The sequence below is a fragment of the Melanotaenia boesemani genome, chromosome 17 (genome assembly GCF_017639745.1).
Source record: "Melanotaenia boesemani isolate fMelBoe1 chromosome 17, fMelBoe1.pri, whole genome shotgun sequence".
Taxonomy (NCBI): domain Eukaryota; kingdom Metazoa; phylum Chordata; class Actinopteri; order Atheriniformes; family Melanotaeniidae; genus Melanotaenia; species Melanotaenia boesemani.
This window is the reverse complement of record NC_055698.1, coordinates 5,852,902-5,867,768: the sequence shown is the minus strand read 5'-3', so window position 1 is coordinate 5,867,768 and position 14,867 is coordinate 5,852,902. Positions and strand designations below refer to the sequence as shown.

Here is a 14,867-nt window from a genome sequence, read left to right as displayed (position 1 = left end):
AACAGCACCGTGCAGCCCAAAATAAATCCCAATGCACAGTCAGGTTCTCTGACAGAGATAAAGGTAAGTTTGTGTTTTAATATGGTATAAATAATAACTTTGTTGTTTATGCAAAAAAAAAAGTAATAATGTGTTCATTCCACAGATTAACTCTGTGCATTAATGCATTCGTTTGGACAACCTTAATAAAAATTCCAAATTTATTTAATAAATGTAGGTAATTTTTGTTTTTACAATGATCTGGCTATGCCCTGAAATTGTCTTACAACCGTTTGTGGGTCACGACCCCCAGTTTGGGAAAGGCTGTGGTAGGAAGGAATACACTGTGGCTGGTTTTCGCATGTAATTTTATGGCCTAAAACTCCCAGAGGTGAAAACAAATTGCATGTTTTGTATTAGCACAGTCACAACTTGATATCAAAAGAAGTCTTTAATCTGATATTTTGAATACTAGTTATGGTGGTATCGATTCCAGAGTGCCACTACGCCCATTCCAGTAAAATTGTTGCCAAAATCCTCGACTTTCCAATGGTGTGCTAGTCACAACTGTTTTGGTAGCTATAATTCTGAAACCTGCAAACTTATTGGAACATATTTAGATGAAGAGACTAAGAAACAACTCTCCACCATGTCAGCAAATATTACTTCTTCACTACATGTCTGCTCTTATTAATGGGATTAAATCTGTCTGCAATGAAAACTCATGTATTACTTGTGTAACTTGGTAAAGCAACAGTTATAGGAAAAGAAGGATAAAATGCATTTATTAACACGCATGTAACATGCAATGAAGCCACAGGCTACAAAACTAGTGCATAGTTAATAGCGAGGTAGTTGTCCATCACAGATCTGACATTTTAATAGTTTTAATGTACAGTATGTGCAATCTGAAAGCATGGCTTACCTTTTCTCCATCCAGTAGCAGGTGGACTTTGAAGATCATACAGTCATTTACAACGATCTCCTCATTTCTGTAAAGGATCTGAAATATCCGGCTGAAAACGGTGCCGTCGTAAATCCCAGCCGAGTTGAAGTTGCACTCTCCTACTGTGGGAGACAACAACATAGCATAAGTTTTCCTAAATGATACAATGAATGAATGTTGCATTGATAAGCAGTATCAGTCCAACAAAACTCTCATGACAGGAAATAAAATAAATGCAAACATTTAACAAACACATCTCCTAGTATTTGCTTGATATGGACAATGTATCACAAATTTGTACTCATGCCATAATAATGTTTGCTGTCTATAGCCTGTTGTTAAATCTGGATAAAATGCTTTGGGATGTTCAGATTGAAATATGCATATGAGAATTAGACATTAGAATATGATTGTTTATATTCTTATACAATCTTAATTATTTGTTCCAATTTTTCATAAAAGTAACTGTACAGTGCTACATTACATCCTTTGAGAGTAATTGTGATTAATTAGTGAGTCACCTAGCAGGATAGGATAAATAGAAGAGGCTGTGTTTAAAACATTTAGACAAAAATCGCAGAAAAATCTCATCTATTCTAAATCTAGCAAGATGAGAATCATTTATAGCATGTTTCTCAATCCTGGTCCTCATGGACCACTGCCCGGCACACTTTAGAGGTGTCCATACTTTAACACATCTGATTCAGATAAATGGCTTATTAGCTTGCAAGCAACTTCACAAGCAGTTCAATTCATCTGAATCAGGTGTGCTGGACTTAGAAAGAACTAAAACATGAAGGCTGGGGTTCCTGGGGACCGGGACTAAGAAACACTTATTTACAGAAATATTTACAGAAAGAATGTTGGAAATAATTAACAAAGTCCACGGATCCCTATGCTTGAAGAGAAATGCAGTCTCTTGCCAATTATAAAGAGGTAAATTCTATTATTAAATGGCTCTGTCAAATGTGAAGCGTTTTAAAAACAACTTGCTTGGCCTTTCAAATAACATAAAAATAGATGAATAAAATGAATGTAAGAACCCATTTGCACAGATAAACCTTAAACAATTCCATCGCCTTTCATTTAACCCAGACTGTGATGACTTAATTAGAGAAAGAAGACATTTAGACAAATCTGTCATGATTTTTTTTTCCAGTTACACTTAAGAAGAAATCATCTTTACAAACACAGAGGAGTTTGCAAGAAGACAGCAAATTTACGGTTCTCAAATTTGCTGCTAAGCTGTACGAAGCTAAGCTACATTACTGTATGTTAGCTAGTTTGCTAATTTAGAGAATTACTATCATTTTAAGTATCTTATTGTAGGGTACAAAAAGCAGTGAAAAGTGAACCAAGTTTCAGGAACAAAAAAAGGACAAAAAGAATCTGGTGTTGTGAATGATTATTTCATCACATCTCAAAAAATGAAATTCAAATAGATTAGTTAAGTTGTACCATCTTCAAATGTGTGACTGTTCCTTAAATCTGCATTATGGAAAACAAGTGCATTTGTCAACATGTCTAAATGTTCCTCCAATAAAGGAAATGAGAAAATAAATAAATAAATAAAAAATACAGAGTAGTTTAACATACATCACTTGCGGTTACATGTTATTGATTTATGCCGATGATAACATCCTTATTGCAGTACAGCTATGTTTCCAAGGTCAGCAAAACCATTAAAAGGATATATGAAAAAAACCTGCAATATCCGCAAATCAATATCACAGAGGCAGCTGCAATATTGCAAAGACTTTGGGGCCAGAATTAGGACAACCACAGGTGTATTATTGAGGGCTGCATTTAAGTTGGAGGAAGTTCTTCTTTCGTGCACGTTCTATCGGTAGCTAGCATGCATGCCTAAAATTTGGACCGTATATTAAAGCATTACTTTATGTATCACTGGTCAAGTTATCGTTGTAAATATTTATCACTGATGCTGCAAATTGCATGTTTTCCTAATATTGTGCAGGACAAGTGTGAAGTCACCCCTTTTTAAAAACTGAGAAAAAACACAACCGTTCATTTTGTTTTAAACCCAAGTTGACATCAACTGAGACTTCTCAGATTTGAATTTCTCAGTAGAAGCTCAGAGTAGAAATAAATAGCTTCCTTATTACGTATTTCCACACATCTTCCTCTTCAAATCATGCTGCATTCACTGAACCTCTGAAGTAAGTAATTGAAACCTGTTCACTTGTGCTTTACTATTATCAACAAATTCTCATCAGCAGGCTAAGAAAAAAACTGAGCTTATTAAGTCTCCCTTGTGGAGTTTTTAAGGATTTTCCTAATTAAAAGTACAAGATTCTGATTTCCATTTAGTAATTTATTGCAAAACATCCTCTCATTACAAAAACAAGCTTTGGCTAACACACTGCCATATACCCCAGGGTTTCTATGCAATCTGCATGTGATGGAAGACATACAACGTTTGACTGGACCTTAACCTGCAAGCCAAACTTTATATGACTTTTATGGCTGTGTTTTACCAACACTGGCTTGTGATAAGATTGTTCCTAAATGAGGAATCAGCATCAACTGTCTGATCTGTGTTTGGTTTTCTCTTTATGTGAATGTGGGCAACTGAAAATTCTTTTATATGGTTATAGCATGATTCCAAAGGGGTGTAATTAATTCCTTAATTTATATTTTTGTGGTAGGCTTAAACTTAAGACAGTACTCTAAAAACACACAGAATGGAAGCATCTTAAGGGAGCATTCCTTACCCCAGTATAAAGAGAAAAACAAGCTCAGACTACCACACACCAGACTGATAGAAAAATACTTGATAGAACTCAAATAAAAGACACTTGATGCAGGAGAGGGATGGAGGTGAGTTGCTCCCATCAGTCCGTTAAACCAGCTGAACAGAGCTGTAAATCCATCATTTAAAAGTGAAGTGTACTGAATTACATTGAGACTTTAGGAAATTGTGTCAAAAACCCTTTAAACAAATTAAAGAATATTATAAAACAGATAAATAACAATGTTCTGTTAATAGATAGCTTCCCATTGTTCTCATCATTTTGGGTGTTGCAGTGCTTTTGTGGGTGATGTTATGACTGTTTACTGTTTGCTGCTGGCACATTCCCTCCCTGCAGGACTGCAGTCGCCGTGGCAGAGCTGCTGCGAGCCATGAGAGGCCATTGCAATCTCCTGCTGAGGTTATGCTCTTTTGTACTCTCATTTTTATTCTCTCTCTCTCGCTGCAGGCCTCCTCTTGATGGTCCTGCCACTACTTGAAGCTTCAAGCAGCCCAGTCAGGATGATTGATGTGTGGGACCATGACTCGTCTTTGTAAATGTGTTACATAGACAAAGCAAGACCCCCATGGATAGACTTTATGTTGTACTTTATCACTTTGTTAGCACTGCTGCTGTTAAGTCAGTGAATGTGACAGATTTTTATTAATATTTTTTTAAATATATGAAAAAAATATTCATGTTAAATTTACATAAACAAGCATCACCATGTATTTAACCTGTGAAAGACTCGTCATCTCCTTGAGGTGTTTTTTCGTGCACTAGGGAGCCTTCTGCCATAAAATGTCTCACTAAATCAATGCATTGGAGTGACTGCATTTGCTACTTCTACACACTCCTTGTTTAATAATATTGATTAAAAATTACTCAACATTATGCAACAAGTCTTCGATCAGAGAGCTGCTTCACTGAAATCCACCAGGTCCGACACAGAGAGCAACCCTGTCTGTGGTAAAACAGCTACAATACAATAAAATGCTAAATTAAATGTTTTGTGAACCTTATAACACCAGATTTTAAATTAAATAAACAGGTTATTTAAGATTCAGCTTTGCTATTTCAGTTTTTATTGCAACCTACTAAATTGCAATTTTATATTGAATATATTGACTCAATATAATTATTGAAGGACACATCAATACAGGGCCAAAGACTTATAGTATTTGGTTCTGTATTAACTGCTTCTGTCTCAAAACCAAGCATGTTGCAAGCACAAGTGTTTGGCAAATTGCTGTCATTTTATTGTCATAAAATCATAATGTTTTGTATTTTTCATTTAGGTCAATAAAGTTGAGACATGGTATCTAAAAAGTCCCTCCAAGAGACAGTTAGCCTATATAACATCTAGGTTTTTAACCTGAGTACGAACATATGAGCTCCTAGGGTTTATGATGACAACAGAATTATTTATTACTGACATGAATAGATCCATTATGCACACTTAAGCAGGTTACTTCCCCAAACAAAAGACAGCTGATAAATAATTCCTGTGTTTCTAATGGCAGAGAAACTAAATAGAAAAGACTGATTACAAGGAGAATAAATTAAAGCAATGAAGAAGGCTTGAAGGCTGTACTGCACTGTATTCTGTGTTCGGTTTCCAGCCTGTTTTTTGTGCTCTTCAGTGATATTTGCAGCATAAATAGATGAGATTGTTAGTAAATGAGGGATCATTTAGGACATATTTGTGCAAATATTCACAGGACTAGGGGAAATGAAGTAGGATAATAGTGTGGACCCCCAAAGCCCTCATATTTTCTTATATATATACATATATATATATATATATATATATATATATATATATATAAAGCTAATTTGTACAGTAAAACAAACAAAAGAGCTGACTAAAGTCAACCCATAATCTATATATACCAAAGAATGTGACCAGGTTAGTCAATTTATTCTCACACCTAAATATGTATGTTGGAAATATATTATTATGTATGTGTTATGTATGTATGTGGATGTTGATCCACTGTGTAAAATGGTCACTTTACCATGAAGACCTAAAAACTCTCTGGGCTTCAAATGTGTGACTTGTCTAAGATTCTCCAGATAAAATCTGGCACAGCTGTGTTTTGTTTTGAGGGAAACCATCACAAAATGCAAATTCACGATATGATCAAACAAAAAGCTCACGAGGTACAAAGGATCGATGTAGCAGTATATTGTGAGCTGTAATGCCGTTGACACTTCTAATGCTCCAACATATTTTCCAACAATGTTTTAAATCTTTACTTCACATTCACTTGTGGTTAGTTAAGTTTAGGCCTTTTTATTCATGGCTATTTTTTTTTTTTAAAAAGGTGAAGATTACACAATGGACCTGAACATTAATTAAATACACTACCAATAAAAGGTTTGGATATACTTTCCTATTAAATCCAATGGATAAGTGTGTCCAAACGTTTGACTGGTAGTGTACATCATTACACGTTTCCAACAGGTTGTCTGAATGCCAACCTTTACTCAACAGACAATACAAAACATTTCCATCACAGAAATAAGTTTTAGAGATCTGGTTGTTAAACCGAGTACACAACAGAATAGACGAAGCTTACAACAAATGAGCTATACAAATAAAATTGCTGCAGCAAAACTGGTAGTGGCTAGTAAAACTGGTTTATAAAACTGTTTGTTGGTTAAAAAAAAAAAAAAAAAAAAGCCTTTTGTTGCTAGCTAGAGTTAGCTTCCCAGTAAAAACTTTTGTAGACAGGAAATAGCCACGGTTAGCTAACACAGTTAACCTTGTGAAGACATTGTCCACAAACAAAGAAGTAATACCTTTTATATAACATTTAATGTGTGATACATAGCAGGAACCCAGGTTAAGCAATATTAATCTAAAGTAGGACTGTAGCAAATAATTGTTTAGCTAATGTAAGTATTCTATTAATTATACCAAGCTGGAAATTATTTTGCCTTAAAACCAATTCAACAGCAATAATTACAATTCAAAAAAAGAAAGTATATTTTTTCATATAACATTTTCAGAAAAAATGTATTAATTTCAACAATATAAAAGATAAATAGTAGAGAGATATAAAAGGCAATATTTTGTGTGCAGAATACAATCAACTTGAAAATGTGGAGAGAGTTTGGGTGGAAACATCTCACCAGATTCTTTATTACATCAAAAATAAAGAGTAAACAAACTAAAGCTAATGCCCAGTGGCAGAGGATGTGTGTGAATAAGGAAGCACTTCATACAGAAACGTTCTGGGAGTGTCTGACACTGCAACAAGCATCAAATCTGTTATCAGCAAAACTTTTGGCCATTAAATGCCAAATACTTTAAAACTATGTACATTGTTTATATATATATATATATATATATATATATATATATATATATATATACATATATAAATACAAGGTAGGCTACATAGTACATCAAAGGTATGAAGTCATCTGATAAAGTCATATTTGGTAACTTCTGTTTTATTTTTTGTTGAACTTTCATGTAAAATGAGAATATTATGTTGGTGCTGTTCTAATGGGCAGACAGAGTTGAGGGAATTATGATGATTGTGCTAGAAAGGCAGTTCTGGAGACATTTCAACAGAATTTAGGACCTAGTACAACACAAAAAAAAAAAAAAAAAAAAAAAAAAAAGTACCAAATTTAAAGTCCAGCCAGCAGCCAACATAGCTACATTCTTTCCTAGCGTCCATCTTCACTGACAAACTTACTGGTTTAGATTAAAAGTGAAATGTTAGCTTGCCTTAACTTGTCTTTGAGGACTGAATGTGTAAGCTGGTGTATATTATGGTCCAGTATACTATTGTTTAATAAAAAAGCATTCAAGTAAAAGAGGACACTTTTTATCATCATAAACACTGAGTCACCCAAAATATTAGCACTGAAATGTATTTATTTTTGTTTTTATTAAGATAAAAGCAACATAAAACGTTCACAGTGAGCATTAGCAAGTCAAACCCACCCAAATCTGAGCGTTCTCAAGGGTGTTGAGGCGCTATCACATCCTGCACATTAGAACCTCCTGAAATGCCCTTAAGCTCTAGCCACAGTAATTCAGTGCTGGAAATAATCTGCTTACAACCCACGGTGCTCTACATCTGCTGTGTGTGTTTGCTGGTCACAAACGTTAAATAAAATACACAAAACTCTTCACGCAACATTACACTAAGATGCATTAGTATCTTCCCCATACAGGTGTCACCATAAACAGGAGTCCATTACTCCCAGTTGACATTCATGCTTGAAAATCTTTTAAATTATTGTGCATTAATCACAGGCAATAAATATTTTAGATGAGTGTGGCACAAGCCTTCACACAAATGTGTTTTTTTTTTTTTTCCTGAAGGGCACAGATAAGTGAAATGTCAAGCATGCACTTTAAAGGACAGTACAGTCAAGGATTATTTCCTGTGTGTGAGTATGACGAATGCACTTCCTCACGTTGGCCGAAGAGCCGGCTGCTGCATTTATGTTTGCGATTCAGTCAGTGAGGTGTGCACGCTCAATGCATGACCTTGTAAAAAGAGCTGCAGTGGAGCGGGAAGAGGAGGGCTGCAGCCCTGCAATTACAATACAGATATGCTCCACGATGTAACGTTCACTACTGTTGCTTATTGGAAAGTAAATAAATTTTAGTCAAATCAATCAGTCAGTTAATCAATCAATCAATCTGTCAATCTGTCAATCTATCTATCTATCTATCTATCTATCTATCTATCTATCTATCTATCCTTATTTTAAAGTTCAACATACAGAATGTGGTTCAGTGTGTTTTCATTAAAAGTTCATTTAAATGTCTGAATGAGGTAGAGAAGGCCATTCCTGTCAGCCGCCATCACCATTCAGAACAAGACATTAACTGGTATTATCATGTTCTTTAAACAGAACCAAAGCAACTACTATAATATAGCAATTTCTTTTTTAATTTAAATTTTTTAACTACTAAATCCTAAACTGATCAGTTGAAATTGTGAAATCAGTTAATATTGAACCCACTGAATCAATATAATATATCATGATCAAACTTTATTTCCCTCGTATGTGAGGACTATGGAGTTTGAGGGCCTGAAGGTTTATAAAACAATTAGTTTATACCAATAATAAGGAGTTTATAAAATAATTCTTCTCGACTGTCAAGGAAAGCCTCACAGTTTTAGCCCATTTTAGACAATCTTAGAATACAGAATCCTTGTTTTGTATACTTAGAATCGTTGAGGCAAAATGTAACACGAACATATGAGCTCCTAGGGTTTATGATGACAATAGAATTATTTATTACTGACATGAATAGATGCATTATGCACATTTAAGCAGTTTACTTCCCCAAACAAAAGACAACTGATAAATAATTCCTGTGTTTCTAATGACAGAGAAACTAAATAGAAAAGACTGATTACAAGGAGAATAATTTAAAGCAATGAAGAAGGCTTGAAGGCTGTACTGCACTGTATTCTGTGTTCGGCTTCCAGCCTGTTTTTTGTGCTCTTCAGTGATATTTGCAGCATAAATAGATGAGATTGTTAGTAAATGATGGATCATTTAGGACATATTTGTGCAAATATTCACAGGACTAGGGGAAATGAAGTAGTATAATAGTTTGAACCCCACAAGCCCTCGTATTTTCTTATATATATATATATATATATATATATATATATATAAATATATAAAGCTAATCTGTAAAGTAAAACAAACAAAAGAACTGACTAAAGTCAACCCAAAGCCTCACAGTTTTAGCCCATTGTAGACAATCTTAAAATACAGAATCCTTGTTTTGTATACTTAAAATCATTGAGGCAAAATTTAACAAATAAACTAAATCAATGGAATTTCATCGTCACCATTTCACACACAGACACACACACACGCTGTGCATGCTATGATTCTGTAGGCATGACATCCTTTACACTAAGAACAGAAATTCCTACGATTAAAGTCATCACCTTAACCTGAACTTCAACTCTCACAGAGGCCCGCAAGAACAACGGGCTGCACCATGAGGAATCTGGTGCTCATAAGTCCACACACACACACACACACACACACGCACACACACACACACCCACACACACACACACGGGGCTATAGCCTTGACAAGCTAAAAATAGCCATTATTACTGCAAATCAGTGTTGCCAGAGTAACAGCTTTCTGCATTGCCAGCGGTCCAGATTTTGATTCCTGGGTGAACTCAGAAGTGCTTTTACACAATCTATGAATACAAAGAAATGCAAGACGTGAGAGGAATCATTCAAATTATAATCAGCATGTCATTTCATCAGAATTAAAGCAAACAAAACAGAGTATGAATTTAAGTGCTGATTTTTCTGTGTGTTGCATCATTAACTAAGAATTTTTTTTCATTTTCACAGTCAAATGCTTAAAAAATTCACTTTTCTCCATGAACACGAGAATCCCAGTACTGTTTATGTGTAAAATTACTATGAAACTAGCAAAATGTGTGAACATTCTTCTGTTTTTAATGTGAAAACTGATGTTAAAGAAGCTACATTTTCTCCAGCAAAATGTCCTTAATCATCAGGACAAGACAAAGCCAAAATCATTATCTGATGCAGAACCCGGAAAGCTGGCACAAGAGCAGAGGGACTTACTGCGCATACTAACTTTTTCATTTGCTGGCTTTTATCCTCAGTTACAATAAGAGCTGCATTCTCTGCTAAATCCACTGGACCTGGAAATGCAGATATTGCATTCATGGTTGTTTTTATGCTTCTTTTTCATCTGGGGACTGCGCAATATTTTTGTTTTTGCTCTCTGGTTTAGAGTCAGAGTCAAAAATACAACCATAGAGAAACGACAACAACCCAGAGAGCAGTGTAGAAAATGTTCACTTCCTCACATTCACATGATACCGTTAAATCACAAGAAAGGCGAACGAGAAGAGCTGTCCTCACTTCACCGTGCTCAAAAAGATTACTGTTTTTACACAGACTTCAAAGACAGTCCAAAACAATGTGTGCTATTCAGACACAAAATGCGAGACCATGAAATTGTTCCCTCTTGTCATGTGTGAAATTTTCTCACACTCAGTCGCCTTTTAGCAGGACGACTCAACCTGTTCAAACAGGCCGAGTTGTCACACTGCTGAAAACTATGAAAACGTCACTGTGTTTAATGTCTGGTCTAAAAAGGGCAGAAACTGAAAAAGAGGAAGTGTTTATGTAATATAATGACAGGATATTTCTTTAATCAATCATTCATAAAATCTGATCTAATTATGAGATTTTATATTGTCATGTTTAACTATGTCAAATGAGAAGCCACGATTTGTGCATATCTTTGTTTAAAGGTTTTTTTCTTGTTGGACAACTGAACCAAGAGACCAGAAAAGAAAAAAAATATCATAAAGTAGTGAAAAAAATCTGAGGCAATCTTTTGAAAAGAAATCAGACATGTTTTTTTACTGACTTCTAAGTGTTGGCAGATCGTTTACCAGTATGGGCTATGTTGCAAGGGGTTGCATGTGGTGGTGTTTTTCCTAAAATGTGGTGGACATTTACAAGTGGGACATAGAGAACCCTTCTTTAAAAATTACTTTTATTTCTGAGACTATCTGGAAAATTATATCTGAGAAAAGGGAAATGAATCCTAACTGCTGACTGGAAACTAAGTCATTTTTTTATCTTCAGCAGGTCAGACATGATATTGCAAAGTTGTTTGAATTCCCCCTAATCTTTATCAAGACTTCTTTGAAAGAGGCTAAAAGAGTTGAAGCGTTTTCGCACAATAATTTTAAATTTATTTTGTGTTTAATTCTTTCTTTTTAGTGAGAAAACATTTAAAAAGCCCCTTTGCCTCTCTTCATTCTGCAGCAGTGCGTTTTTTTGTACGCAAACAGGAGAAAGCAGGTTTATCAAAATGAAAAGAAATTTTCTGTCACTGATAAAAGAAAGAAGAAAATGAGGAGCAAAAAAGTGACCAAGGCAGTAGTAAGTAGTGCAGATAACACAGAAGCTAATTTAGCTCAAAGCAGCTCAGTCTGCCTTCCTGTTGACTACCTGGATGCCATGAAGTGGAAAATGAAAACGGATAACTTGGACATATTCCTTCTTTAATAACCAAATTAAAGTTGTGTCCAGTTAACCTAAACACTCAAGCTAAGAATGAAATCAGGATAATGAACCACTAAAGCTTCCGCTTATGGTCCGTTACGGTGTCACCGCCGTATGCTCTGTGTGGGTCTGCAGAGGCTCGATGAGAACCTCTTCCAAACCCCACATGCACCAGTGCTTGCAGTGGAAGTACTGCTTTGTGATTGGTTGGTTTGTTAATACGTGTTTTCGAATTTCTGGATCTTCTTGCTGAATTTGTGCAGTAACCGCAGAAGAGAAACTGCAACATGATGCTGTCACTGCACTCAAGTGCGAGAGCACATTTCACCAGCGTCAGCTTAGCCAGCCCTAGCATACACAGACACCGTGTGAGTATAAATCCAGTTTAAAGATGACTGGATTGAAGTTATTCTACATTGTGTGCAATTTTATCTAAAAATCTAGAAGTGCTGAGAAACCTGATTTTGTCTGTTCACCTGATGGCTGAGATTCATCTATTTCTATCAGACATTGTTCCCTCTGTGCTGAGAAAGAGGGCAGCTTCATACGGCTTTTAAATTCAGCATGTTGATTTGTTACTTTTGAACTAATAAATCTGAAATATTCATCCTTCTTTGTCATGAATATTTGATCCTATTATATAATTAGTTAAAAAAGTGAAATAGACCACTTTTGAATTTATTATTGTTATTTTTCTTTTTTTCTTTTATAAACAGTTGCTTTTCAAACATTAAGACATGACTGCCCACTATATATATATATATATATATATATATATATATATATATATATATATATATATATATATATATGTATGTATGTATATATATTAATTGTCTTGGTGGCACGACTTAAAAAATTTTAAAAATTTTTTGCAGTTTCCAAAAAAAAACCTTCATTTCATTAGATGCAGATTTTTTTAAACTTTGAAAAAGAGGCCACAATTTGAGGACATTGACAAATTTAAACCAGTACAAATTTGTCATAGGAGACAAAAAGCAACCATAGTGGTGTAATACTAAATAAATGAAAGAGGGAAAAAAGGGCAATATGGTCATCACAGATACATTTATAGTATTGAAGATGAGCCTATATGACTGCTACGATGTAGGAAATTACAACAAAGCAATACTAAATTATGGCGTGTAGACACCATCTAGGAGTCACCATTATATAATGAGTTTACCAAACAAATCTAAAAGCCTTTTATTCAGCAAAAGTGCAATTAAATAGATTACAGAAAAAAAAATCCAGTTAGCTCATCCACAGATGTAACAGAGGAAAGACTTTTCACATCATTAAAGCCCTTGTGACATCTAAAAATACTCTGACCATCATTTGGTACATTTGAGAGTGTGACAAAGCAGACACCATTTTCTCCTCACCTGTGTTGTCGTGTGTTGTCACCATCAATCTATGGGGAACACGAGGCGAGACCTTCAACCCTGCTCGTATCTGATAGAAACTGAAATAAAAGATAAAAAAACAAAAATGCAATTAAAATTGCTTTAAAGGGGTAGTGCACCCAAAAATGTGCTTTTTGAGCTGTGAACAACACAGAATTACTTAATTGTGATGAAAACTATGTATACTATTGATAAAATTTATATTTTTTTTACATTTATTTTAAAAATTGCATTTTGTAGGTAAAAGATGGCTCATAATGCCCTCTACAGGGTAAAACCAGGTTGTGTTTTTAATGTTTTTTCTTTATGTCACAGAAAAATTTTAAAAACCTCACACCCCCTCCCTCCACACGCAAACAGACTGGTTCTCGCCTTGCAGGCATAGAAGACCACGCCCACCAACGCATATGAAGGGATGTGAGCTGATCTGGTGTAGATTTGCTAGTTTCAGACTTCTATTCTTTGACACAATTTCTGATGAAATGTTCCTGCAATGGGACAAATTTGTGCTTTTGAGGGGTGTAAAAGTAAAACCGGAATCGTAGCAGCAGCAACTTCCAGCAGCACTTCCTGCAGCTGCCACAACCTACTGTGAGTCTCCACAGCTTTCAAAAGCTGCTGGAGCTGCTGACAGGCCAGCGTAACAGCGCTAACAACTCAGACTGATACGGTTCAGGACCACCTGGTTCATGTGTAGCTGTGGAGATTCGGGAGGGGAAATGTCTTCCAACTCAAAGACCACTCTGTGGTGTAGGTGCTTTGTGAATCTCGCCTTGCATCTTGCCAGTGACCTGAGCTGCTGTCTGTCAATCATTTCTGCCTGTGTATCTATACTCGCTGATCACCCCACACACCCCACACCTCCCACCTCAACCCTTGCAGTTTCAGATATTTTTCAAATTTGGTAGTGAGTGGAGTTACGCATAACGAAGGGGAAATAGTAACACTTTGAGGACAAAAAAAAAAGATAACTAACTGGTATTCTATAATATCAAGATGAATGAAAGAGAATCATGTAAAGCTGAGACCAAAGATTGAAAGATCATTTCTGCAGCAGTGCAGCTGCTTGAATTCAGGTGTTAGCAGGAGGGTTAGCCTGTTAGCCACATGCTTGATCTGATAGCATGACATACCAAACTCTGCTGACTATTGAGGTAAATTCCTATGCCCATAATTTTAGGTTCTTTCAAAATATTCTCCAGTATCACTTATGTTAGCTCCACATTTTTTGTAATTAAATTTTTGAAAACTTTTAAGAAATGCTGGAGTTTCTGACAACAAATTTAACCTCTAAGAAAAGTATTTGAGTCTCTGCTACTATAGAAAGTTAACACTAATATTTCTTACATTCTATATCTCTATAAATGCAAACCTGCAGTTACTTTACACTGCATGGCTTGAAATCAGGTGTTATTCTATATTTTGTGTTAGTCATGAGAATAAAAGTTCAGATATCTAAAGCAAAAAATTGTCCACGTAAAGAAATATGAAGATGTCGTCAGTTTCAATCCTGCACTGCAACTTTTTGACACCTTTTGTTGTCTCAAACTGACTGAATAATAAATGTCTAATAAAAGAGTAAATGTAAATGTATGTATGATCACAACAGTTATGTTAAATTATTAAATTTAGCGAGCAAATGGATTTTAAAAATGTAAAACTCAAAAAATGCACATCTGCTCAAAGGCTGTAAAACACACTGTGCATGTTATG

At 35.2% G+C, this 14,867-nt stretch overlaps 1 protein-coding gene across 1 annotated transcript in view; it reads right to left on the bottom strand.

Moving 5' to 3' along the window:
• fam135b (family with sequence similarity 135 member B) overlaps nt 1-14,867 on the bottom strand; it is a 66,162-nt gene that overhangs the window by 42,007 nt on the left and 9,288 nt on the right. The window contains exons 3-4 of the mRNA XM_041966906.1: nt 13,134-13,213; nt 905-1,044 (exon numbers count right to left, since the gene is read on the bottom strand). Coding sequence (XP_041822840.1) covers nt 905-1,044; nt 13,134-13,213 — 220 coding nt within the window. The remainder of the gene's footprint in view (nt 1-904; nt 1,045-13,133; nt 13,214-14,867) is intronic.